The sequence below is a fragment of the Fulmarus glacialis genome, unplaced genomic scaffold, assembly GCF_000690835.1.
Source record: "Fulmarus glacialis isolate BGI_N327 unplaced genomic scaffold, ASM69083v1 scaffold13102, whole genome shotgun sequence".
Classification (NCBI taxonomy): domain Eukaryota; kingdom Metazoa; phylum Chordata; class Aves; order Procellariiformes; family Procellariidae; genus Fulmarus; species Fulmarus glacialis.
Genome location: NW_009195998.1, coordinates 67700 through 95626, shown reverse-complemented (window position 1 = coordinate 95626; position 27927 = coordinate 67700). Strand labels below are relative to the sequence as shown.

The 27927-nt window shown below is 35.5% G+C and overlaps 1 protein-coding gene across 1 annotated transcript in view; it reads right to left on the bottom strand.

The window, feature by feature from the left end:
• Window positions 1-27927, bottom strand: part of SIPA1L2 (signal-induced proliferation-associated 1 like 2) — a gene marked incomplete at its 3' end in the record, with an annotated part of 86069 nt that overhangs the window by 10125 nt on the left and 48017 nt on the right. The window contains exons 9-16 of the mRNA XM_009572055.1: window positions 22985-23242; window positions 19309-19392; window positions 17715-17818; window positions 17197-17300; window positions 13838-14226; window positions 9968-10192; window positions 6721-6874; window positions 3137-3356 (exon numbers count right to left, since the gene is read on the bottom strand). Of these exons, the coding sequence (XP_009570350.1) occupies window positions 3137-3356; window positions 6721-6874; window positions 9968-10192; window positions 13838-14226; window positions 17197-17300; window positions 17715-17818; window positions 19309-19392; window positions 22985-23242 (1538 nt within the window). The remainder of the gene's footprint in view (window positions 1-3136; window positions 3357-6720; window positions 6875-9967; window positions 10193-13837; window positions 14227-17196; window positions 17301-17714; window positions 17819-19308; window positions 19393-22984; window positions 23243-27927) is intronic.

Sequence of the window (27927 nt, the reverse complement as noted above, 5' to 3'; positions counted from 1 at the left end):
AACCCTTCCTTTCTTCAGTATTACCTGGGGTTGCCCAAAGTCTCCCTTCAAAGATGCCAGCCTGCTAGTAGACTTTCTCATGGACATATGCTCACATTACTGTTAGAATAGTGGACATGTGCTCCCAATAACTACTTGCCTCTTCCCTTTTGTTATTGAAAATAGTCTCATGTTCTGGTATGGTGGAGAGTTTGTGTGAGAGTCTGTAACAGACAATATATGTACTCCTTTGGTTGCGTGAATTATTTAAGCAACAGCCTTTATTTGCTTACTGAAAAACTGATTTCCAAATCGTTCATGTTGTACATCTTCAGTACACAGTGATGCTCTTCCATTTTAATACTGCTTCTTATCAATGAAGTTATTTCTGGATTGAAGGTAACACTGGTAGTAAGCCAATTTTAAGCTAAGACTTTCATCTAATAACATCGTTGCAGATGTATCAGCTGCACTTCTGGCAGCCTTTTCCCTATGGCATGTATAATCTGAGAACTTTCAGAATTTGTTCACTTCACTTCACTTCCCCCAGTGATAAAATAATAAAAAAAACCTATAGCTTCATTTTCTCATCTCCTTCCCACAGTCAACATCACACACAGCTGAAGTTTCTGTTTCCATATTTGCATGGTTGTTCTGTCTGATAATTCTGATTTCCCAGTAAATTGAAACCCTTCAATTATGCTTTGGTTTTGGTGCTGCCTTGCTTACCTATTAATCACACTCTTTTCCTTGCTAGAGGAATCTCACGAGACTTGGTGCTGCCACAATATTTCATGCTGGGTAATAACATGCAAGAACGTATCTTTCTAAAATGAATTCCAGCCAAAACCACACTATTTCTATTGATTTCTGTAAACATTAAATATCAGTAAAACTAAAATGTTTTAAGATCACAAACATATGTATTTTGCAAAAGACATTACTACAACAGCTAAGAATCCTGATATCTGAAACTACAAACTTGAGCTAAAATTATAAATGAAAAAGAAACCTCTCGCATCACCACTGCTATAGAATGTAAACACCTGCTACGCACTGATTACAAAAACCTTCCTAACAAGAGCCAAAGTTAGTTTCTTATATGGAGATACTGACTAATCTTACTTTGAAAACAAAGATGGGCAAGTCATAATGTGGGTTTTTTCAGAGTGTAATTACAGATAACCAATTAAATCTTCCTTGAAACAGACATCATAAAAGATCCTATATTGCTGGCATTGAAAGGCACTTTTATAATACAAAACCAGAAGCAGAAAATAGAGGTTGTACACGAAAATAGCATGAACTACCTTGGATATCAACAATCAATCAGCTTCATTTTGACTGACAGATACTAGTTCATGGCTTTTCCCAGTTATGCGTATAAATAACTTTCTGTATCTAAGAAGCAGCAAGAAGGGAAAATAAGGTCTCTAAGACAGAACTAATACACAAAACACTAAAATTTCACTGCTGGAGAAGCAGTATACAGCTTGAGTGTATACACCATTAATTGCCTTGTGTCAATCTCCAGAATAAAAGCACGCTGAAGGTTTGGTCCCATTGCATATTTACCTTTACAAGAAATAGCTCTAAAAACACAGGCCTAACATAGTAAAAGAAAAAAATACAGTCAGGATGCCTGATTATATACATAGCTCCTTCACAGACTACAAAATCTACTGAATTAGTCTCAAATGAAACAAAATGGGTCTTCATTCTCTACCAGTAAAAGCAAAGGATCTTTTCATATTAAATTTATAGTAAAGAGTTTCACTCTGATGCAAGAATATTTTTAGAATGGCAAAAGGTACACCAAGCATGCATTCCCATCTGAAGCAGGAATTTAGCACTTGTCTGTGATACCAGTTTAAAATTAACCAGTGGTTAGCGACTAAAACTCAGTTTCATAGCTGAGGCCATTATAAGTGACAGAACACTTTTCTAGTTAAGACTTACTTCTGAAAGTTAGCAAGTGACTGCTAGGTCCTGAAGGACACGATGAATGACAGAGCGCTCTATTATTACTACTTCTGTCTGCATTCTCTCTGGACATGCACCTACAAAAGTCCTTAATGCTTTCAAGAAATCTACCTACAGCTTCTTAACTATGGACTTCAGAGTCCACAGCTGCTCTACTATTTTTTTAAATTGCAGTCAGCTGTGATGCAATATTAAAGTAGCTAACTAAAAGTGCCTCTTTTTTTTCTAGATTGGGTGTCCCCTTACAGGTCAGCCTAAAATAATTGAGAAGTGAAGAGATTTAGCATTTTTTTAAAAAACAATTCCCTATTATTAAGTATATAAATATGCATATGTAGCCTGAATGTATGTATCTGGCTGCATAGATTTGGGCTGTGGTATATAAGCATGTATATTTTTCACAATTTCCTTTGTGGTTTTTTTTTTATCTTCATAATTTTCATTCCATATTTTCCATAAAATTACTACAAACTTTAGAGTTCATCACTCCATCATATTGCAATTATTGCAAGATAATAATATAATAAAGATCTTGCTTATGAAGACCTTACAAGTGAAGAGACATCTTCATAAAATAATTTTAACTTAGCGCCTCAGACTACTCTTTTTCTGCTATTAGAAATGAAGTGTTATTTGCAAACGTTTTACTGTTAAAATGAATTATCAGCAAATTCAGTTTTGAAATTGGAGATGATGATGACAGCTATTGCACATTTCCTTTTAAGATGTTACCAAAAGGATCATTTAAATAGAAGCTGTCCCATTTAGCTATTTTATTGAATATATTAATGAATATTTCAGTAATTTGAATGCACACAGAAAATAAGCAAACAAAAATATTGAAACAAAACAGGCCAGCTTGGCTTAATTAGGTGACCACTGGAAAATAAAATGGTAACAAGAAATATCTTCAGATAAATGCCCGTCACTGGTCTCATGAAATTTTTTTGGGAAATGAAATGAATGCCATCTCCAAACATGGTAAATCTGAAATGATCACTAAGGCAAGCATAAGCATGTACTGCTGACCAAATATGCTTTTACTAGGATATCTAGAACACTGGTTTGACATTTCATAATTTTACCTTAAAAGTAAAATCTAACAGTATTTGGTGATTTGTTTGAGTTTATTACAAATATTCCAAACTCAGCAATGACAGCAATAATCACTTACTTCTCAGATTTCCCATTCCAGGAGTCAGGCTCATTCTGGGAGGCAATGTGCTGTGATACGGTGGAGTAGTGCTGAATAAGATATCATTTGGCAAGGCCTGGTCTAGCATTGAACTTCGAGAGCTAGCATACGAAGATCCTCTTCGATTGCTACATATACTCTCATCAGATAGGGTACGATAAAGTGTCCTCCGTGGAGAAAGGTTTCCATAAAATGAAAACTGAACATCAAAATATGAAGATATAAGAACACATATTACTGGTTAAAATAATTCACATGATCATATCCCATCACCAGTTCTTGGGAGTATTTTTCTGGGCAGGCACTCTGGAATTCTTGAGCTAATACAGAAGATCAGAGATTTGTTCCACCATATCAGATCTATCAGGGCCTCAAAAGAGTTACTGAATTGGATTTTCATACTTGGTCTTGATATTTTGGAACATATCACCGTGAATTAATCAGATACTGTGTAGTTTTATTAATTCTGAAATGTTAAATGAAACCTCCATAGTCTTATGACAGCAAGGTTTTCCAGAAATACATGTAAGCTTACCAACTCTGGCAACATTTATTCAAGACTATACATAGAACTGTTTGATTTTAATTTGAAATGACTACACTTTGATATTAAACATTCTGAACTGATATATAGTGCAATATAATTCATTGGACGATAAAAGTGACTCAAGACACTCCATCTCTCCAGATACCATGAAATAGGCTTCGAAAAGAGGATAATAGAGTTTAGTGAAAACTGTTTATGAATTTCAAAAAGTAACTTAAACCACAACCCAAATATCTACAGTAAAACAAGATGTTACTGTTTTGTAAAACTGGGCCATTCCACAAGTTAATTCTTCAGCACTGCAAATCCAGTTATTTTTCACATCTACAAAGGTCAGTTATTGCCTTAATTATTTTAACTGGTTTATCCTGCATATAGCAATGTCCTATCCTGTTTTCTTTGTAATTAATTATGAATTGCACACCCCCTATGCAGAATGTATGCTTAAGAGCAGTAGCTTTTTAAAACAGTGAATATAGCATAGAATTAAAGATATCTACCTTGTTATATTTCTGACAAAATTTGCTCCCTGATGAATACTTCTAAAAGGAATACACAGAAACACTCAATCATGCCACAAGACACAGTCTTTACAAAATACTTAAATACACTTCATAGCACTAGTTCAGGAAAGCATCTTAGGCCGCACCTCGAATACTGTGTTCAGTTTTGGGCCCCTCACTCCAAGAAGGACATTGAGGTGCTGGAGCGTGTCCAGAGAAGGGCAACGAAGCTGGTGAAGGGCCTGGAGCACAAGTCTTATGAGGAGCCCCTGAGGGAACTGGGGCTGTTTAGCCTGGAGAAGAGGAGGCTGAGGGGAGACCTCATCGCGCTCTACAACTACCTGAAAGGAGGTTGTAGCGAGGTGGGGGTTGGTCTCTTCTGCCAAGTAACCAGCGATAAGACGAGAGGAAATGGCCTCAAGTTGCGCCAAGGGAGGTTTAGACTGGACATTAGGACAAATTTCTTTACTGAAAGAGTGGTCAGGGCTTGGAGCAGGCTGCCCAGGGAAGTGGTAGAGTCACCATCCCTGGAAGTATTTAAAAGACGTGTAGATGAGGCGCTTAGGGACATGGTTTAGTGGGCATGGTGGTGTTGGGTTGACGGTTGGACTCGATGATCTTAGAGGTCTTTTCCAACCTTAATGATTGTATGATTCTATCTTGATGACAATACAGAACATGCTCAATTGTTAGAATACTTAACTACATCCCAGGGAAAATTGAGGGAGATAATTCAAGATTCTAATCTGGGAAAGCATCAAAATACTACATCGGTTCTACAGATCTGTCTGAAACAGATATGGGCCGTGGCAATAAACATAATTCAAAACTTTATTTTAACACATACGTAAAACGATCACAACAATAGAAATAAGGAGCATCCCTAAATGAACCGATAGAGAACATACACAGCATCCTTAAATGAATGGATATACGGTATCCTTCCATAAGCAGTGGTTGAAGAATATCAAAAGACTCTGAGCCTAATTAGGGACCACATTGGGCAAAAGGTTGAAAACCTTCACCCTCTGAATTGAAGGGTCTCCGATCCTCTTTCCTGCACTCAAGATTTTCAGCAAGCATCCTGCTGCAATTCTTGGCTGTTACTCAAGTGTCCTCAACCTTATACTGCATCTTCTGTCTATAAAGGTTGTTCACTAGCTATCCAAACATGTTGAATGTTAATTGTTGAAGCTTTACAGAGTTTCCTTTCAGGGTGCGACAAAAATTAAACATTACCTAGAGGGCTCATTATTCCGTGATCTATGAAAAAGGTAAAACCAAACCAAACAAAAAATGTGATTTGATTCTGTAGTGTCTTACATATTCAGAAAATTCCTTTCTGGCTTCGCTGTCAAAGGCAACTGACTCACCTATACCAAGATTACTACCCTCTATGAAGGCATAATCAAAGACTGGATACGGCTGAGTCCTACGGCTGGGGGGCCATGCAAGTCAGGACCTCTCTCACTTAGTGAGCTTCTGTTTGGGTGTCTTGGGAGGGGAAGGGGACAACAGTAATTTGTCTCAAGATGGCCACACCTCCTCACTCCTTGTTGTTTCTTATTTAGGTAGCCAAAAAACATTGGCAACTCTTGAAATCATCACAGAAAATCAATTATTGTATCAACCATAAATCATAAAAACCTCTAGGACATTATTCATGAGAATTCAAACACATACAATGCATACTTAACATACTGCACGTTAAAAAATATATATGATCTGAATTTTAAATTCAACTATGCACTTAGATGATTTACTACACGTGTTACTTTTGTTCAGACATGATGATTATGCTATTTAGCACATTGTATAAACACAATGGGTTAAGAGAGCATTGAGTTAATATCGAAGTGTTACAATTATCTCAAGTAATTTAATTGCTTTGTGCTTTATTCCACTTTAAGCACAGAATTCAGAATCATGTATACTTTGGGGAGTAGTAAATTTTAAGTTCTCTATCCACTTTTTGTGAACTTTTTAATATTACCGATTGTCTTCATACTATAAAGATTAGATGTACGCTCTCCACTAGCACCGATAATTATGCCTTTTGAGCAGTTGCCACTGACACCTACATGAAATTGTGATTCAGACTTCAAATTGCTGGTACTCAGTATCACAGGGCAGGGGAAAGTGGGCTACTTCTATTCATGTGCCTTAATATCATATGAGGTGTATAAATTTAGGCATCCAACCTTGAAAATGTTACTTTTAATCTTTGAAATTATAATTAAGTTGCTCAAACTGCACCCGTCTCTGCTCAAGCTAAGCGAAAACATACTTAAACAAATACTGTATTTCATACATAATCATCAAAATAGATATCATTTTCCTATTGTGGGAAATGATATTTTGGGACTTATGGTTGGTATTTATAGCATCCCCATGGAATATACTTAGCTTGTACAAAATGATATTGCCTTCTCTATAGCAATTTTGGGAATACCAGAAATTCATTTCTAAGGTAACTGTGTCTGAGATACACAGAGCCAAAGAAAGTAGCTAACCTTTCTTCTCCCCTCCTCCATAGAGAGGCTGTCTGGCAGCATCAACTTCAGAAAATCTTCTTTGGACAAGACTTGCTGGCTTTCAACAATGGCATTCCTCACAGAAGTTTGGAGTGGACTTGATGCAGACACAGCATCAATATCATCATACACTCTGTTGAGACAATTGGTGTTTTTAGCAATAGAAGCAATAGTACTCCGGGATTTGAAAGACTGCTTTAATTTTCTGTCACAAAGTAAAAATTGTTAGAATTATCTTGACACAGCACACTCTTACTTACCACACTTTTCAATCATTTTATGTTTATGAAACTGTTTGTGGGTCCAAAATAAAATTCTTAAACCACTGAAAAACCAATTTTAGGAATTCTAAAGAACAATTTAAAAAAGCATAATGCTTGTTTCTCCTAGCTTGCCTCTCTCTTTTTTTATACACCACACTTCTCTATTGTTAAAGTTGTATTTATATCAATATTTCCAATAGTTAATCACAAAATAACTTTTGCTTCTTTAGCAAATAAGAAAATCAATATTTTATAGTGTGATATTGTAGCCAGCTTCACAATCTGGCAAAATTACTACGGTCATCAATGGCAATGTTTGAAGCGTATTTGTAATCAATTGTGCCATGTGCCAAGTGTATTTTATTTCATAAAGCTCTTTAGATAAATAAAACAGCTGTCTTCCTTAATTATCAGCATATAAAAATGTATTTACAGTCAACAAAAGACTGTCAAACTGAATTATTATCTTTCAGCTTCCTTTCAGTGAGAAAGGAAAGAGAGAATTTTAACAGGTTTACTCTGGAAATGCAATCGAAGGAACTAGAGATTCCCAACCACACAGAACATACATTTGAAGCCATTACTTACTGCCAAGTGCAGCATAATCAGGGACTCTGTCTTCAGCAGAGAGGAAACAAGCTTTGCTACGGTAAAGTCTAATTCTCAGTGAATTATATCCTATAGTGGCACAACATTCAGCAATTGACCTAATTTTCATCATCACTGCTAATTAGAGATGTTATTTTATTTCAAGATAATTATCCTCAGAGAGAGATTTCCTCTCTGTGATGTAGAGAAAGCTTTCCTAGAAAGAAAGAGGTGAAGCAATGCTGTACGCCATGGACAAATCAGAAAATATTTTCTGATATATGAAGTGCTGCCATATTCAATTAATATTTCTTAAATAGAACTAGCTCTTGAAGATACTTTTCTAAATTGCTGTGGTTTCAGTCTAAATGATATGATTCATTATGCAATTTTGTTTTAAGGTTTCCATTCAAAATAAAGAAAAATTGTTTCAGGAGTTCATCAACTTCAAAATGCAAAAACTTGTGGGAATCAATGAAGTTACCACTTTTTAAGTGCAAATACTGCTACGACTGAACAATTTAAGTAACTGAAATGTTGTGGGACAAAATAATGAAATCATCAGTACAATAACCAGGACAGGAAGGTAGTAGCATGTTCTACTTTTGAAAATCAGGAAATGAAGAGCTTAACTTCAGGTTCATATTTCATAGTACATATATTCTAGCTTATGTTTTAAAATATTAATCTTACCATAAATATGCAGATATACACGATACAAGATATTAGATGCAAATAACCCATTCCCATTAAACAAAGTGTAATCCCATATTAAACATTTGAAAATCAGGTACTGCATGTCATCTCGTCAACGTATCGAGATATATAGGGCTGACTATGATTAACTGAGAGATAGAACTAAATAGCTTATGCACAAAAAGAAAGCAAGGAGGTTACCCGAGAAGACGATTTTGAAGATAACGGGAATTTAAAAGTTAGTTTCAAACAGCGGATTCAAACATTACTTATTACTGCTGCAGCACTGCGAAAGTATTAATCTCTTATCTATGTTTGACATACTTGTTCTGGTTTCGGCTGGGATAGAGTTAAATTTCTTCCTAGTGCTGTGTTTTGGATTTAGTATGAGAAGAATGTTGATAACACACTGATGTTTTCAGTTGTTGCTAAGTACCCTGCTAGCCAAGGACATTCAACTTAAGAAAAAAAAAAAACCAAAACAAAACAAGCGTTGGGAGGGAGCACAGCCAGGACAGCTAGCCCAGCTGGCCAACGGGGTATTCCATACCATATGACGTCATGCTCAGTATATGAATGGTAGCTGTGTTCCAGGAAGTAGCGATCGCTACTTGGTTATCGGTCAGCGTGGGTGGTGAGCAATTGCATTGTGCATCACTCATTTTGTATATTTCATCATTATTATTTTCCATTTTCTGTTCTATTAAACTGTCTTTACCTCAGCCCACGAGTTTTTCTCACTCTTACCCTTCTGATTCTCTCCCCGTTCCACTGGGGGGGGAGTAAGCAAGTGGCTGCATGGCTGCCTGCCAGGTTAAACCACAACAATACTGCGTCTTTTCCTTTGAGTGCAAGCCTTTTTCTTTCACCTAAGAACGCATTTCTCATGAGCTATTCCTATGTTAAGCTGCACATATAGCCATTTGTTAGAACTGCTCTGAATATTTTTGTCTAAATGTCACTTGCTAAAAAAAAAAAGTAACTTCAGTGAAGTCTGCACATTTTGTAGACTTTCTTAAAGAGAGGGTCAGATATATCCACACTTAATCTTTGCCTTGTGGGATCCTAACCAGCAGCTCGTACCTGTTCATTAAAAACAAAGTCTGAAAAAAATACCAAAGAACCATTAAAATACCTCCAACTGGCACTAATTTTTCTTAATTATCTGCCATAGGTCACTGTTAAGTTTATGGTCATCTCTCATCTGTAATGTATTAGCTGGTGTAATAGGTAACAAGGTAGTAAGGTTTAATACAGAAATGTCAGGAAGTAAGCTTCTTCCAACTAACTAATGATCCTGGAGATTTCAAAAAAAGGTCTTTAAGACCTTAATAAAATTGTAGCTTCCCAATTGTTTCCTAGAGATTCAAAATGGAAATTCAGAATGTCTGACATATAGAGTACACTTTTGCGTACACACACTTTCACAATTTCTGTCAGCTTGCTTTATTTGACACATGGGAAAAAGATGCAGCTGGACAGAACAAAGGAGAAAATTGTATCCTGCAGTTACTGCCTTTTTTCCTTTTTTTGGATGCACTTCTGATACATAAAGATACAGAAAAAACCCCAAACATTTAAAAGCAAAACGGAATTTGTAATTTTTCATCTTTCTATCCTATTTTAGAATTTATTTTCATTACCCTTCTTCCCCCAAGAAAGTTAAACAGAGTTCTTACTCATGGCATTCAGAAACTTCAGATTCTTCAGGTGTAGGACTTCCTTCTGATTTTTTCCATCCAATGACATATTTACTCACTGCTCCTTGTCTGTGATACGGTTTTGAAACTGACCCAGAAATCTGTTGACTACTATTCTGTGACACTATATAGACTTTGGAGGTATCTAGGGAGCCACTCTTTTTAGAGCAATGTGTTGATGGGCTTCCTGAATGATGTGACCCACTGAAAAAGTAAAGAAAACACACAAAAGCAAAAATGAAATCTGCTATACAACAACAAATCAGAAATGCTTCGCCTGGTATGCAGCTATAATTCTTAATGTTAAGTTTTTCTGAAGGTTAAAATCAAGGTAGCAATATTGCTGCAGTCATTTTCTACTAGCAGCATATACATTAAAGCTCTTTGAGAACAGAATTGTGATGAGTTTCTAAAACAAGTAATGTTGTTTCTGAACTTGCTGAAATGCCAATGCAAACTGATACGAATTAAAATTAAAAGACTAAGTTCAAGACATATATATAGAATTTGTGTGTGCAATTTGAAGTAAATACATACACACACATTATTAACAGTATAATTCCATTTACATCAACAACTACATAGGGAATTCCCCAAATATCTCTCTTATTGTAAAACTTCTGTGCCTTTCCACTTCATGTTAGTTTTGCCAGTTCACGCCAGTTTAAAGTGTGTCTTTCATTCAGTACCGTTGAGAATTTAACATTAACAGAAGTAAATTTCAATTCAACAAAAACAGTCCTCTGGATAATTTTAATAGCCTCTTTTATTATGAATAATAGCAGTAGTAGGGACTAATGAAACCTTTTACTGAAGACTCTCAAAATGGTTTAAAATGAACTAAAGCAAACAGTTCCTTGAAGAATAAATTTCTTCTTTTCATCTTGCAGGTGAAGTAACCAAAGCATTCATAAACCAAGTGCCTTGCCTAAGATCAGAGGCTGGAACCTGAAGCAGCAGCTCCTAATTTTCATTGTTGGTTTATGAATACCAAACTCAGTGCTATCTTTTAATCTAATCCCAAAAGCATTGGATTAATTCACTGAGGACCAAAAGATGTTGCTGAAAGTGTAAGTCATGTCTACTTTGCTGTCCATGCAGAGTCAAATACAAGCAATGCACATGCATAGATGTCATTAGATCAAATTAAAATGCCTACTGTGGAAGAAAGTTGAATCACTAAGGCAATGGATTAATAAATTTGATCTCAGTTAGTATGTGCATTTAATCGTAAAAACAATTTATTTTCTCTCCTCTCCTCCCTCTTCCTCCCCAAAAAGTAGAAACAAGGTTATGAGGTTTTGGGGGAAGAAAATAATGCAGGTGATATTAAAAGCTTTTTTTGCTTGCTATCCTTGCAAATATGCAAAGAAATGATGTAAAGATGTGGTGAAGAAAATAATTCAGTTATGAAAAATTGAAATCTAAAGACAAAGCAAACACTGAAGCACAATGTAAAATACATATCAGATTGACAGCAAGGACATTATACAGAAGATTTTATATTTCTATTTGTAACTAAATTTAAGAAAAATTGGGCATCCAACCTCATTCTGTAGGTTTTAAATAAGGGAATATTTTCTGAAGTAAAGAAATAAAATGCCTATAAAAGCCTGCTTTTAGATAATGAGTTCAATGCAATGGTTGGAACAAGCAGTATATATTTTTAGGATCCAAAAGATGGTCTACGTAAGAAACAATGCAATACTAAAGGCAATGAAGCTAAGCTGTTTCAGCTACATAACATGAAGGTATTTGATAATTCATGTGCATAATTAATATAAAATAGGGGAGCTAAAACCATTAATAACAGAGCTGTGAGAAATAACATTATGCATAGCTCAAGTCAGTTTTGTAGTTTGAGATACTGTTTCACACAGCAGGTTTAATTCTGTAAATCTTACTCGGACATTATAGTATTAAGTTTTTTCAGGAGGTTCTTTATCTGATGATGTTAGAGAATCAGGCCAGTATCTTTCAACCAATCAACATCTTTCCTGTGCATTGCACTTTATCTATTCAGTAAACAGAATACAATTTTAATAAAGAAATGTTGCATTTATAGATCAATGACTTTCTACCACTTTCTTGAAGTCTTACACTGTTTAGCTACTGCAGAACAATTTTACTATTTAACATTCATAACATAGTTGTGAATGAATGCCTCAACAGTGTTAGAATTTTCATTGTGGCAGATTATGAAGAAATACAAACTCAGAGTCTGACCAGTTGGAAAATATATATAGGATTCAGCAGCAGATACCACAGGCTTATATGTTAACTCAACTTTCTTATGTCTATTTGAACAGTGTTGCAGCATCACAGTAATAAAATGAGATATTTTTTAACAATACATGCCTGTGGGTGCTGCATAGGTGATGCCAGCTTTTAAACCCAACTGCAAAATTATTTATCACTCCAACATAATTTGAAGGACATTTAGGCAAAGTTTAAATAAAACACTTGGGTAACATAACATAAGTCTGACATTTTTCTATAGCAAAAGGATTTGGCACACAAATTAGAAGGTGATCATTTGAAAACATTGCTATTGCCGAAGTGGAATGACTAACGTGAGTCGTCATCTCAACAATAATTACTACTTTGGAAATGCCTGGGTAAATCACTTAAAATCTATATGCTTTTTTTTTTAAAAAAAAAAATTTTTAATTAATCCATAAAATGTTTATTCCATAAAAGTGAGCAGCATATTACTTAATGGCTGCCTGGCACTTTAAATATGACAGCTGCCACACAAATGCTGAGAATACATATTCTAGCCATTAGAAATCTATTTCAGCTCATAATGATGAAGTCCTAGAAGTACAGAGCTTATTTATAGCACTTTAGAAGTCTCAATATATAAAATTAAATCTCAACACACACAAAGCGGAGTAAATCTGGAGCTTCTACATTATCACAGGGGTAGTGAAAGCTTAATGTGAAAGCATTTACCTAGTTTTCACAATAGTCTGTACAATAGTCTACACTATCTTCTATAACTTGTGAAAAAAAAGAAATCTAGAAGAGCAAGTATACAAGACTAATTCCCTCATGTCAAGTATATAAAGAAATGAGGATACAGAATATTATCTGGTTATTTTCCTGTACTTATTGACATTGAAAACAGAAAAATCAGAGGGAAAGAAGAACAAACAATTTATTTCCATCCTTTACAGAGTAAAAATCTTAACACATAGACCAAAGCTTCAACTTCAAAGTCACCATAAAATGGGAATTGGGAGATAAAGGCAACCAGCTGTAAAAGAGTACTTTCAAAGTTTGCTTTACAACAGATGTACCATGCACACATTCCATTGGTAACAAAAAGAAAATGAATCAGAAATTCAGTTCAACAAACAAAATTGTAAAGCACACATCACAATAATGTAAATTAGGGGGGATGGTATGCAATGTAGTTTCACTATATGTAAAAATTGCCCATCAACTGTATGTAAAAATTGTCCATTGCAATTTCTCTGACTTCCCTCAGCATTAACTCCCAGGTAATTTGTTGCATTGTACTAAAAAACGTATGTGAAATAAGTTCTAGGTGCAAACTTCACTTTTACTCAGGGATGTTTCCCAACTTTAAAAACCTGAGCAATGTGCACAAGGTCACATATAAAGTCTCCATCAGATCTGGGAGTAGGGCTAGCTATGCTTTTTAGGCAGACTCATCAAAAATTGCCTGAAAATTGCTCATATAGGCATTTAAATACAACAAAAAAAATCGAAATCAGTTAAGTGCACTTTCAAAGAAAGGTAAACAGAATAACAACAATCAAGAAGAGTTCTCTGTATGTTAATCTATAATCCATAATCCCTAATTTGTAAAAAAACACGTACCTGGAATGAGAGGAGATTTCACTTAGGTCTCCCATACTGCCTTCAGCTGTATGACTGGTAGAAATAGCAGAAGCATAGCTATGAACAGCATAGATTTTAGCTGGATCATCATCCGGCCCAGGAGTTTCAGAAGACTCGGTCCACTGCTCAGTACGACAATGTACTCCGGATCTGCTGCCAGCAAGGTGCAACGGGGCCAGAAGAGGAGCAGGCATGCAGGGAGCTGTATCAATTCCACTGTCAGTAGAAGCCCCCTTTATATATGTTAATCCAAGCAGCTCAGGATCCATCAGATCTCCAGAACCAAAGTGTTTTTCATCACTGTTGCTGGATGTATTACTGGATAGGGTGTTGCTGCTTGAGTGGCTTGAACAGCTTTTGTCTCCAATCTTAACAACAAGAAAACAAACAAAAAAAGACCCCTCTCAAGTTAAATAATAAAATATTTATTTTCATATAAAGTACTGAATTTGTGCCATTCAAAGACCATTTTATTATTTTTTACAGTATGCTAAAATATAACTGTAAAGTACAAGAAGAGCTAATTATACCACCAGTTTCTATGAAATGAATTGCACAACTGGATAGACACATTAAATGTTGATGTCAGTGCAAATAAAAAGGCTCTAGTTCCATCTTCTGTGGCAAATCTTAAGATCACACTTGAATTTTCTGATTATAGAACCTGCTTAACATCCATAAAATTGCATTTCTGAACAACTAAAATAAGCTAGAAGCATTGGTAATTATTTGTTTAAACAAGTTCTACTGCAAATCTGAAAAACACCGAAGACTGAATTATCCTTGGCTTTTTCTCAGTGTGGGTGAAATATGCAGCTTATTGGATCAAATCCAATTGGATGTGTGGCTAGTTAAATTGAAGCCAATTGGGATGTATGTGTACCAGATGAAAGTAACTTAAGTCACAGGGCCCTAAGCTAAGCATGGCTATTGAAGTGGAATAATTATGTCAGGCATTTGTGTCAATAAAGTTGGATTTGTTTGTTGGTGGGTTGTTTTTTTTTTTAAAAAGATTTTATAGAGAGTTGGATTAATTTATCTAAGTGACAGAGTAGCCAGCATAAGGGCAGATGGACTTCTATTAGGGCAGATGGACTTCTATTAGGTAGAATGTAAGTGGGAAGGGTGACTAACTTTTTTACGAGATCCCCTTCTAGCAGATGCATATAAACATAGCTCTTGCTCACACATTAAAGCAGTTAGACAAGGCAGCCTTTCCAGAAATGATACTTTTATTCCATATGGAACAGGCCTCAAAATTTGAGAAAATTATTTTGGGAAAAAAGGAGAGGTTACATTTGCATCCATTCTAACCTTTACAAGATGGCTGTCACCTCAAAAACAATGAAACAACTGATAAAAATACAATGAGCAGTTTTTCCAAGGAGAGGGACTTAGAGAAAGGTGTCTGGAGAAAAGACATGTAACTTCTTACTGTAAATGTAAAATGGAACCAAAGTGGAAAGAAACAAGGGGGGAGGGGAAGCTCAAAGGCATAAAATTAACCTCAGAAGATGTATTGCATTTCCCAAAAATTTCCTGTATGTTGCTGAACATATATACTTAGGCACCTTTCTGACCCTGCAAGCAGCAGAGAATCTGGACAACAGCTACTGATACAGGCATCTTGAACTGCTCAAAGTTCACTATGGCCATAGCTTAGGATCATTTTATGCATTTCCTTGTGCCAAGAGCAATTATTGTGTAAAAGCTCAGCACAGCCCTAATTGTTACATATTGTTAAAGATTGTGCCACGGAGCAAGGAATGGAATATGATATTTATTCCAGGAGAACAAAGAGAGCTTGAAGACAGCCAGTGAAATTTCCCCCACCCTCCTTCCCCCAAGTTAATACTGATAAAAAGACAGCATAGACCTTTTTTTCTAATGGTTAAATATTTTACAGAGTTCTTGTACATTTGCTGTAGCCCTCAGTGTGAATTTCACTGGCTGGCAGAGAGTCATATGGGAATATGATATTTATTCCAGGAGAACAAAGAGAGCTTGAAGACAGCCAGTGAAATTTCCCCCACCCTCCTTCCCCCAAGTTAATACTGATAAAAAGACAGCATAGACCTTTTTTTCTAATGGTTAAATATTTTACAGAGTTCTTGTACATTTGCTGTAGCCCTCAGTGTGAATTTCACTGGCTGGCAGAGAGTCATATGGCAAACTGAGCTGAACAAAAAGGGGATGCACAAGAGAACATTAAAAGGCCCTTTACAAGGTGATGACCGTTTTTTTCTGTTTTACAGCATCTAACAACAATATAGCCTCATTTTATTAGTATTATCTTTATAATAATGCTGGTTCTTACTTTGTACAATATAGTTCCTTTGCACCTGCACTACACATATGCATATGCAGCCAAACACAAACATAAGCCCATAATGCAATTTTCTGTTCAGATCCCCACCATCCTAAAAGCATGAGAGCTGCCATTAGCATAAAACTGTGATTGAAGTTAAGCAAACTCATCATTTAACCTTGGTATTGGTATTCTGTTTAATACTGATTGTTACATATGTTGATTCTAGCTTCCTGTCAACTTCGTCTTAAGGTGAAAGTAAGTATTTTTCTCTTCATGTGCATAATTCTACAGCATGATTCCGTTTATGATAGTACTTTTTTTGAGAAGTATCATGCTAGATTCTCATAAGGTATCAATGTACGTAAGATGAGAAACTGGCCTCATATTCTTAACAATATAAGGCTACAAATAGTGTACAGATTCCTACTACATATAGCAGGTTTTTCCACGTAACAAACACAAAAGAAAAATAGAAGATGACTGTGCATATCATTAGTGTATTTTCCATCACTAAGTCATTCAGGATTTTGCCATTACTGAAGACAAGCCACTAAACTAGGTAGACTAGAGATCTGTTCAGCATTCCCAACATACAAATCACATTTTTATAGTGCTTATTACTACATGAGTATTTCACACAACATTACAAGTGGTATGGTGAATATAATTTTTTTTTTTTTAAGGATATTAAATACTTCACAGATTAAGCAAGCCAGTATAAATGAAGCTGCAAATACACAGCTGAGTGTAGACTATGCTAGTTTTACCTCCTCAATGCCCCAGACCCAAGCTCTCTTGGAGTTCTTAGTTTATAAACACAGATTAAGCATACTCAATTCACCCCACATTTAGGTGATTATACTCTTTACCTCCCAAAACACACAGTGGTCTTCACAAACTACTAAAATGTGTTTTTAAGATGTATCTCTAAGTCCAGGATGGAGTTTTTTTCGTTTTGTTTTTGGTTTTGTGGGGTGGGGTTTTTTTTTTTTTAGAGTTTTGAATGACATCCAGGTAAAAGACTTACATGTGAAAGTTTGTTTGGCGACTCCTTGCCACTGCCTTCTTTCTGTAAAGCCCGGTCTTTGTAGGAGCTCAGGACTTTGGTCGATGGTGCATGCCACTTGGTTTCTGCCATAAATAATTGTGTTTTAATTTCTGAATTCTAAAAAGATAAGTATACTGTACAAAGAAAAAAGGCACATGGCTTAGCATCAGGTTTCATACCTGTACGGTCTTTGGAATCAGAGATGTGTATCTTTGCAGAATTTCCTAAGACCTAGTTTTTCAATGATAATTAAATGAAGGTCAACCTGCTTTTCATCATTCATGAGGCTTTCCGAAGTTCAGGAGTAGTTTGTTCCACGAATTATCTAAATATCCCACACCATATATTGTTAGACTGTCTGTAACAGTCCCCGCTTTCACTGTCATATTACATGTTCTTTGTGTATCAAACCTCCGCATCAGAAGGTGGCTGTACTTCAACAGGCACTGCATTGCAAAGAACATTTATTTTTAAGATACAGTGGTGTTTTTTATTACCAGAATGTCTAGTTCCTTCCAAAGTTTCCTCTCGTTCTCTGCCTCCTTCACACTCCAGTGAGCTTGAACCTTGGTGGTGTTCATGGAGCAAAGGGGACTGGCACCTTTTAATGTAAGCAGAAAATTAAGCTGTTTGTTTTTTTTTCCTAGAAAACCAGTTAGATGATGAACACCACCACATTTTACTCTTCAAAGCAAATATTTTGTAAGTGATTTGTTTAAACAATCATCACTCCCCGCCCCCCAAGCAAGCATAGCAACATTTCCAAACACTGCATGGAAAAATATTTACATGCAATTTTTTCAACAGCACACTGTTATATCTTAAGTGTGAACAGGCCAAGATGACACTGAACTTTAAGAAGAAATGCATTCTTGGGGCTACATATCCAAAGGTTTTTGCACTGGAGAACTATGGTAACGTATGTTTAACCGCTTTATGAACTAAGCTCCACAGAAAGTAACTCTGCAGTTTTGCAGATTTTCACGCTCAGAACATATAAGCTAGTACCAGATCCATTGTTTTGTATTGTATTGCAAAAGTTAAATTATTTCACAAACCAAAACTAAAACTAAGATTGCTATTAGAAATAGCTATGCTGGAAAAATGACACAAGATGCATTTTCATGTGTTTACTGTAAAAAAAATTGCTATAGTTTTATTTGAATTATTAGCATCTATTTAGCTGCCAGAGATTTCAGCGAGTATTCTGAAACCCCTTGAGGACTCTCCAAGATATTGCATATATATATATGCTACGTGGAATATCTTATCCACAAACAGTCATGCCAAAGCAGTATCAAGCTTACAGACAGAGAGTCAAGCTGATGTTTTCAATATTCACATTTTTTTCCTAAAAGTAGCTTCTGAAAGCCAAGTGGCAAGTCTGGAATGCTTTTATATTATGCTATGTAGATGCTGCCATAGCTCAACGTTTTATAACAGGAGTGTTTTCAGCAGCTATATTTATACAACAAAGTGATAAATTTGAAGTAATTTAGATGTCTCACATAATATTCTTATGACATGGAAAATATATTGAGGTGGTCTTTCATACACAGATAGCTAACTTCTGAAACTTCAGCACCAAGGGATTAACAGGGATATGAAAGAACCACCTATATACTGCAACAGCCTTTTAGGGAGAAGAGACTTCTGAAAGAGTGCTACTTTTTTGAGGAGAGATGCTAGGGAATGGATGCCACTGAACAAGCACAGTAGGAAATAAAACCTTTGAAGACCATAAAGATAATTTTTTAATCAAATACCCTTCCACTGAAACAAAAGGAGGAGAAATTATTATTTTACTAGTTGATTTCTGGCCTGTTTCTGGGAAAGCAAACCTAAGAACTGTTTGTTATTTACCTGAATTATAAAATAACAATTTGGTCCTAAAGAGTTAAAGCAGTATGGCTTTAAAATTGTATTGGCATACATGTTACATTAAAGATCAGTAAACCTGTATGTCTTAAAATATACTAACAGATCTTGCAAATAAATCTATGCAAATCATCCTCATAAATTTTGCTTCAGAAAGAAAATGCATGGGAGCTATAGCAAGATTAAAAAAAAAAAAAAAAAAATCACCAATACCCATCATATCCCACTTGCTGTCTCCACTGGCTGCTCCCGCTGGGTCCTGGGTCACTGGAGGAGGACTGGTTGCTCGGAGAACTTCTGCAATGTTGACTAGAGTCATTAACAGTGCACTGGGGTATTTGTGGGGTTTCAGATTTGAACTGGGCTGTGCTTCTTTTATAAAATACATTCATTTTTACAAATAATGCAGATGCAGTATGAACACTTAATTATATTCATTTGGAGAATTTACAGTTTTATCTTAGCTTCATAAAACTTAAACAGTTATTTTTAAAGTATACTATTTATTTCATCACTAATAAAATATTTCCAAGTGAATATATAAAAAAGGCACAAAAAGAGAAAGACTAAGTGCTAAATCCCATTTTCTTTACATCTATTTTCTTTACTTCTGAACAAGTGGGATTACTCAGGAGTCAGAGCAGCTGGATTAGGTCTCTAAATTTACGTGTGGGAAGCTCTCATGATGGATCAGAAATTATTGTTAGTCACTTTGCATGTATTCTAATTTTCAACATAGTAATTTAGAAGAGGTAATACCAATACTTTTTCGTTTTATTAATTCTTTGACATAGAAGAGCAATAAGAAAACATTTTCATGAATAGTATTATTTTGTACTTATTATTTAAACTTTTGAGCCTCATGTCTTAACAACATCTCTAATTACTCTTCTTGGATATCCAGACAGTTGAAATGCAATGTTCAGATTTGGTTTTGATCAAAATTACTCTACTATCCTTCACTTCTGTGCATATCAGTCCATAACTACAATACAATTTCCCTCCATGACACCACCTTGAATTCCCTGTATTTCTCTTCTTTTTTCATACCTTTTTTTTTTTTTTAAAAGGCTCTATGTAGAAATGAATGTATGTATTCAGGGAAGAGGTGAAAAGAGATAGTTTTGGATTTATGCACAACAATTTCTCAAGGACATGACATTCAACAAGCAACTTTACTGTTCAGCTTGAAAACTTTAAAGACATGAGCTACTATATTTTGTCTAATAGTCAAACACATACGCAATAAGTAGATAGAGTAGTGCCTAGTTTTTCAGCATGTCTTTCTCTGATAAGTATTGACAGGACTGAGCCTCTCTCAATCAAGTGAAATAGTCTATAGGCTACAGTTGAATTCAGTTGCATGTTCTTACTTGTTACCACCAAGAACTTTACATTTCTTGCACAGCTTAAGTGAACCAGCATTAAGGAATGGGTAAGTTATGATCCCATGTGTTTCCAGCCTCTGGACTGATGTGTAGGACACTGTTCTCAAAACCAGGACATTGGTTTGTACTATCCTAGGCTGAAGAATGTCTAGATCCCAAGCCTCCCATTTGCTGGGCAAGCGTATAGCCATTAGCCTACTAAACAGAAGGTGACTACAAAAGGAGAACCACAAAAATCTAGTCAGTGAATGCCTCACACAGTTCTTTACAGAAGAGTTGCAGCTGCCTGCTCTCAGGAATGGATTCCAGACTTCAGGTGAAAGGACACACTCGCCTACAAGTGTGACGCAAGGATTAAAGTACACAGAGACTTCTTGGTGCGAAAAAATAGAAGAGTGAGTCTGACTGAAGCTTCACTCTTAGGCACTTGCTATGAGCAGCTGTCATAGAATTAGGCATTTTGTAAAAACAGGAGTAGAGCTCAAGGATATCCTTGTATTTCTTAGTGACTAATTAGAGGAAACTCCTTGATCAACACAAAAACATTTGGATTGCTTTCTCAAAGCATTTAACTCTCCTCAGGAACTGTACTAGGAGCATAAATGTTCAGCTCCCAGATTTTCATTTCACTCCAGGGACTGGGCACCTAACTGTTACATATCACAGTAGTTGAACTGTTGCTGCTTCCTCTTTTTATCTCTAAACCCAACTATTTTATCACTGACTTCAGTGTTAGCTCATTTTCAGATCAGTTGCTATAACTTCCCTGTATTATCAACCGGCTACTCTCTGCCTGCACTCTTCAGTTTGTTTAAATTGATATTGAGTCTTTGACCCTCTAAAATCTCTTCATCATTCTTCTTCATTCAATATTCTTCATTTCATTCCCCATCCCTGGAAACATTCAAGGTCAGGTTGGATGGAGCTCTGAGCAACCTGATCTAGTTGAAGATGTCTCTGCCCACGGCAGGGGGGTTGGACAAGATGACCTTTAAAGGTCCCTTCCAACCCAAACTATTCTATGATTTTCCTAGCCTGAGTACACATTTTCACCCTTGCAAGACTACTTCTAAGTACTAATCAACCTCACTTCAAACTCTTTTGTTTTAAGCCCATCTCTCTGCCAAGCCATCAACTATGCCTCTTCCCATGTGGAAAGACCTTGCCAATCAGGTAACTCTCTTTTAACGTTTCAAGACCCACATGTCACAGTTCATCATCTTCATAAGTATAATCATCATCATCAAGCAACTTATATTTGTGAAGTTTTTTGGAAATGAGTAGTATGTCAGAAAGTTTCAATTTTTTCTCTGTATAGGCATACAGTATGCTTAATAAAGCTCCATAAATCCTGAAGTATTTCTAGACATTTGATCATTTTCTCCTTATGCTAGATGTTACCAAGAATTTCAGTACAAGAGGTTAGGAAAAGCTTAAGTCCCATAACAGTATATACATGCTTACAGAAATGCAACAGGAGAGGGGTAGGGGAGAAGGAGAAAACAAATGATCAAATGGTTTAACTGGGAGTCTGCCTTCCCCAGACCATAATATAGACAAATTTTCAAATATGTACTACTATTAGCTGTATAATTTTCAAAAAATGTAAAAAGTCACTAATTCTTTTCTACTAAATAAGATAGATAGCGTAGCAACAGCGGTATTTCATTATTTTATCCAGAATTTTTTAAAGCTATTTGAGAGCAGTATTTCAGATTTTCATATCAATTAGATATTTTCAACATGCAGTATTTTTTTCCTTGGAAATTAGAACTATATCACCCCATGGAAAAAGGGCATAAGCAGAAGTAACTGCAAACAATAAAGGACAGAGAGTTCTGCTCAAGACATACAGTTTTCCCAAATAATTCAAAGGTCAAATGTATTTACAATTTTTAACTTTAAAAATAATTTTTTATCTTATGAAGAATTATGATTAAGTTAGAACAGCACTAACATTTAAGGACACCATCTCATCATTTAAGAGGTATTACATATTCAAATCAATTGCTTTGTTTAATTAAAAACAAAGCAAAGCATAAGGACTGGTAATGAGTTACAGAACCCTTTGAAACTATGCCAATAGCTTGGTAATGAGATTAAATAATTCATTTTTAAAGGGATGAGTTTATTTTATTTACACTTATTATTTGTTTAAATAGGCTTCCAAAAGGTGAGGGACAGGACATTGTTTAAATCAAAAAGTCACAAGGCAGTTTCCCACTTTATTGATTTGGGACTAAAGGGAAAGGTCAGCTGTCCTCAGTGGTAGGATCCTCAGTACCGTCCACTTCCATCACAAACACCAAAAGCACTTGTTTCAAGTAGAGGGAACTGGGCTCAGTGAATGCTCTTCAAAACAACCTCAGAATTAAAATTACTGTCAAAACTTAATAAAATGAGCTTTAAAAAAAATAAGTATACCAAAGTTCTAGAAAGCAGAGATATCTAAAGTAAGGGACATTAGGAAAATGACAGGCCTTAAACGGAGAGTATATTACCTTGCACCATCTGGCAGTTTTCTATCAAAGGAAGTGCTGCGAGGAATGGCTGTCTGAGCCTGCTGGAGAAGCTGCTGGCACTGCAGTCTGTCAGATGTTCCTAGGATTGGAGAGGCACGAGAGAGAGGCTGCCCAGCGGGAGTCGGCACCCGATGCCAAGTGGTATTCCTTCTGAAAGGGGTTTTATACTCACATGGGGTGCCTTCACTGTCAAGTTTGTATTCCACCATGGGTATACGACAAAGTTCTGAACAACCCCTGCGGGACAAATAAAAATGCTGATCAGTCTCACTGGAGGGAACAGGAAAAGAAATCTTGCATTCTACAGTCAGAAGTATACACATATTTTTCTTCTGGGTGCCTAAATGTGTTCATATAGCATTGTACAGCCCTTCAAATGCTTCAAAAGTATCATGCCAACCAGGCAGGAAACATTTCAAAATAAAGGATTTGCTCTCATGTGCTCAAAGGTTTTTGAACTCTCTCCTTGCCTTTCAAAAAGGAGAAAATATTAAGCTTTTATAAATTAATCTGTAGCTTGAATTTTACATAATGAAAACCAGCAGAAGCAAAGCATTCAGAAGTCAGCAAACATCAAGTTCTTCTATAACAGCTTTAGTTTGCTTAAATTTCATAAATACAAATAACTTCTTAATGTAAAAATGTACATATCCAAAATTATAAAACATGTTTCCTGCTTTGCAGCAAACTAAACGTTTCTGAGTGGTATTGAGAACTTTCCTTTAGAATCCTGCCTTGTCCCCACCGAATTGCAGTATACGCTGCGATGCAAATGATTAAGTGGCATCTAAATATTTTTCTATTTGTTTTCAAAGTGTACTTTCTATTGCCTCTCTTCCTGGGGGTCTCTATGCCTGGAAGAGAAATGGGGAGGCAGGAGGAAGAGACAAATCAGAAACAGTCTGGCTTACAGCCTGTGCTTGAAGCTTACAGTGTGGTTAAATACTAACAGAAAGTGTAAACTCAGGTAAAAGTAGTGACAGAGTTCCCCAAAAGATCAGTCGCCAGTGGAGTATTTGCTGTAGACTCAGGCTGGACTTGAGTTAAGGGTTACTGTTTCAGAAATTAGTTATCAGAAGCTTCACACCCACTTTAAGCCAGCACTGATTATCATCACAGATATTTTATATTCTCTCCATTATTCATCCGACAGGCAGCGCGTACTAAATTAATGTCTATAAAGAAAATACCCTATATAATTCTAATCCAACGCATAAAGTTGAAGTAAGAAATAGTGAAAATTTGCTTGTCTGCCTCAGCTACAATTCTGCTCTATCCCTTGAGCTGAGTCTTGATCAAGATTTGCTTTTGTTGAAAACTCCACATTCACCATTTCCAACTAAGTTAAAATCACCTAGAGAGTGTGTAAAGTGTTTACAGTCTTAATCTGGAAAATGTTTTGGCACAAATTACTTCAAATTCAAAATAAATTGTACAGATTCTCATACATTAAATTACTGTGCCCCAAAGTTTCTAAACCAAATATCAAAGGAACATTTTCATTGTCAGTGTTCTGGTAAGCAGATAAAAAAAAAATTATAAAAATGCTATCTATGTTACTCAAGGTTGTTGAAGAGAAGATGCGTGTGCAACTGTAGCAGTTACATAGTAGATACTCTGTATATGCCCAGTCTGATCCAGCCAATTGCTCCAGGCTGCTGAATTTTGTGCTACTAAACAGGCGAACTCTTTATCCTGTAGCATTAAATCTCAGTACCTGCTGGCACTCAAACATATGAAAAAGGTAAATAAAGAACTATAAAATATAGAGGATAAAGCATTGAGAGTAGAGATTAGTAGCCAATGTAGGGTAGAAGACAGTGATGAAGATGAGCTGAAGAGGGGTCACTAGAACACTCCAAAACAGGAGTGTTTTTTCAAGGTTATTCTGTGATCAGAAATATCAGTATTAAACTCACCAGTAAAATTTTACGTGAGTAAACTCTGCTGACAAAGCACAGTTGGACATGCTGGAATTTCTTATATTTGTTTATTTTTTTTTTTAAATCTAAAGGATCGTGCTAAAACTATAGATCAAAAGAACACTAATGTTGCAAGCTTAAGAACTCAGAAGGCAAGAAATTTCAAAGTTATTTTTGTTGCACATGTAACTTTAACCTATCCTCTTTCTGTCAGTGGAATAAAATCATATACTTTCTCTTTTGCTTTTAGCAAAGAACTCTTTACCTCATTCCATGCATATAAAAGACTGATACTACTTGAAAAGATACTACTCAATATATAACTATTATTATGTTTTAATATGTGTCAGATAATCAGTTGCGTTTTCCTGCACTGATTTGTGATAAGAAATTATTTGATGGCTGCATACTTTCACTGGGTATAAAACTCATTTCTTTCCAACTCCTCTTAACTCACAGCATAAGAGAATTTCACAGGAATGATTTTCTGGTTGTAGCTTCCCTATGGAGGTAAGACGACTATAATAGTCTCCTCCCACAGACAAGGAGTGGAACTACAGAGAAACCAATGTTATAAAATTATCAATTAATTTCAGAAGGTCAATTTGATATATCTATAGCCTTCCCCCTGCTCTAAAAATGCCACATTTATTCAGACCACCACTTCAAACTACTTCAGTTCATTTATCTATTTTTTAAAATTGTTTCACACTTCTGAAAACCACAAAACCTGTGTTGGACTCTTAGAATGATGAACACCGTGGAAAGGCCAAGTTAAGTGAATTGCATAGAATCACACAAACATTTCTACCGCAGAAGCATACATAGAATACATTTCTCCAGTGCAATATTCAACTGCTTATATCCCCAAACCATCCTTCTCTTCATAAAGATCCCTGCTTCATTCACTGCCTGCAAGGAATGACACCAAGGTGTAAGAGACAATAGCCTCTAGCAACGTAAACTTGATTCATTTCCAGAGCAGGTCCATGTTATGTGAACGTAGAAAGTCCTTAAACAAAAAAATTGCCTAAGATTGATTATTCAATTAAAGACTGTCATAAAGCTTTATATACAAAACAAACAGAACAAAGAAAGCCCAGATGACATAGCAAGGATAATATTAGTTTAGCGCACTGCATAATTTTTCATGTAGCCATATATGCACAGTTTGTCATTATTTGACTAGGAAGTTGAACAATTATATAGGCTACCATTTCAATCATCCTTCTGCTGATTTCTTAGTATCATTTCACTCCTTTCTTCATTCCTATAGACCTTAAGTGTCAGAGACAAACCCAACTTTAATTATTAGAATATTGATTTCTCAGTTTGTCTTGGTAATTGAGAAAGTTATAGCATGTAATTGTCATTGTATCCCTTATTACATACTCTGCATAAAGTACTTTAAGTGCTGTAAAGATAGCCATGGGTTTTGAAGGCAAAAAGGATTGTTACTACTATTTAGTTTGACTCAGCTTGCTAACTGAATAACTAGAGCATGATATAAAAAATAGCAAACAACAAGCTTTCCCGCAAAGAATAACAATTTAAAATTCTGTAAAATTTTGTGTTTGTTTACATCACTAAAATATATTTCTCTGATAAATGAAAAAATTATTCAGGGCACTATTCCTGCAAAAAAAGGCTTACAAAACAACCCTATTTCAAATCCCTATAAAAATCTAACAATATTACTTTTAAATTCAAAACGGAGCCCCAACATGACTGTTTTAACTGGCCCAAAAATAACGTCCATGGTTAAAACAGAACTACTTTATATGGCTTCCTTTGTCACATAGACTTTTTAATTTTAACTTAAAAGTGCCAAACCAATCAGTTCAACATTTATATGAAAAATTATGCTTCTTTGCTTCACAAGTACTGCCTAAAGATACTGCAATATACAGAGATATGTAAAGTCATAATTGTAGCTACCTCCAATATCAGAAACAAAAAGAATCAATTAATTCATGCCTGCAATCCAACAGGGGTCCCCACCCCCCGCCATGGATCAAACTGCAAGTTATCTTGCACGAAACCCCCCCCAAATTAAATGCAATTTCCTTTTAAATATTTAATTGGACCATTAGCTAACTTCTATTTACAATATTGTCACTTGTTCCACCGGGTAGAGAATATACATTGACGCTGGTATTCCATGATAGCTTTTAATTCACTTTTTAATTTTTCAATTTTTTTTAAATTAACTTTAAAAATATGTAAAGACAAATCTATATTTTATGGTCTTAAAAAGATATTTAAATTTACGTTAAACAAGTATAGGATATCAAACATCTTTCCCAAATATATTCAACACAACATTTTGAAAAACAGACTCGTTATTTTTCAAGCAAGTGTGACCAAGTTTTAACCACACATCAGAAATGATAGCACTTCCTGTCCTTCACTATAGTTTGGTATTAATTAAATCAATCCTTCAATACAAAGCACAGACTTCTATTAATATTTTTGGTTCAAGAGCATATTATCTTACAAAAAATTTGGTTAATAAAACCTACTCTGCAATTACACAGAGCATGACTCTATGATACAGCTAGCAGGTCATGACTGCATATTAAAGTTTAAGAGCCCACTATAAAAACCTGCAATATTCAAATGTTACTGTAAGGAGCATTATGTTCTGAAACAATTATCAAGCAGTCCATTAAATTTTTCAAACTATGTTAACCAAACCTTTCAGTATTAATTTAAGATACCATATAAAGGTTCTATAAAAGACTCTGTGCAGGGCCTACATTAGGCAAGGATGTTAGTTAAAAAAGGTAGATGTTAATCTCCACAGAAAAGTTAGAAGCTTTCATATACTACGATCAACAGTTTGCCACCTTGATAACTACACTTTTTTTCATTTATAACCTACCACTACCAAACTACTTGGTATGACCTCACTATTTGGACCCCAACTACCTATAGATTTCATGCATCATGAATGATTTGTTAGAGTAATAACAAAACTAGAATAACTGGTTACAACTT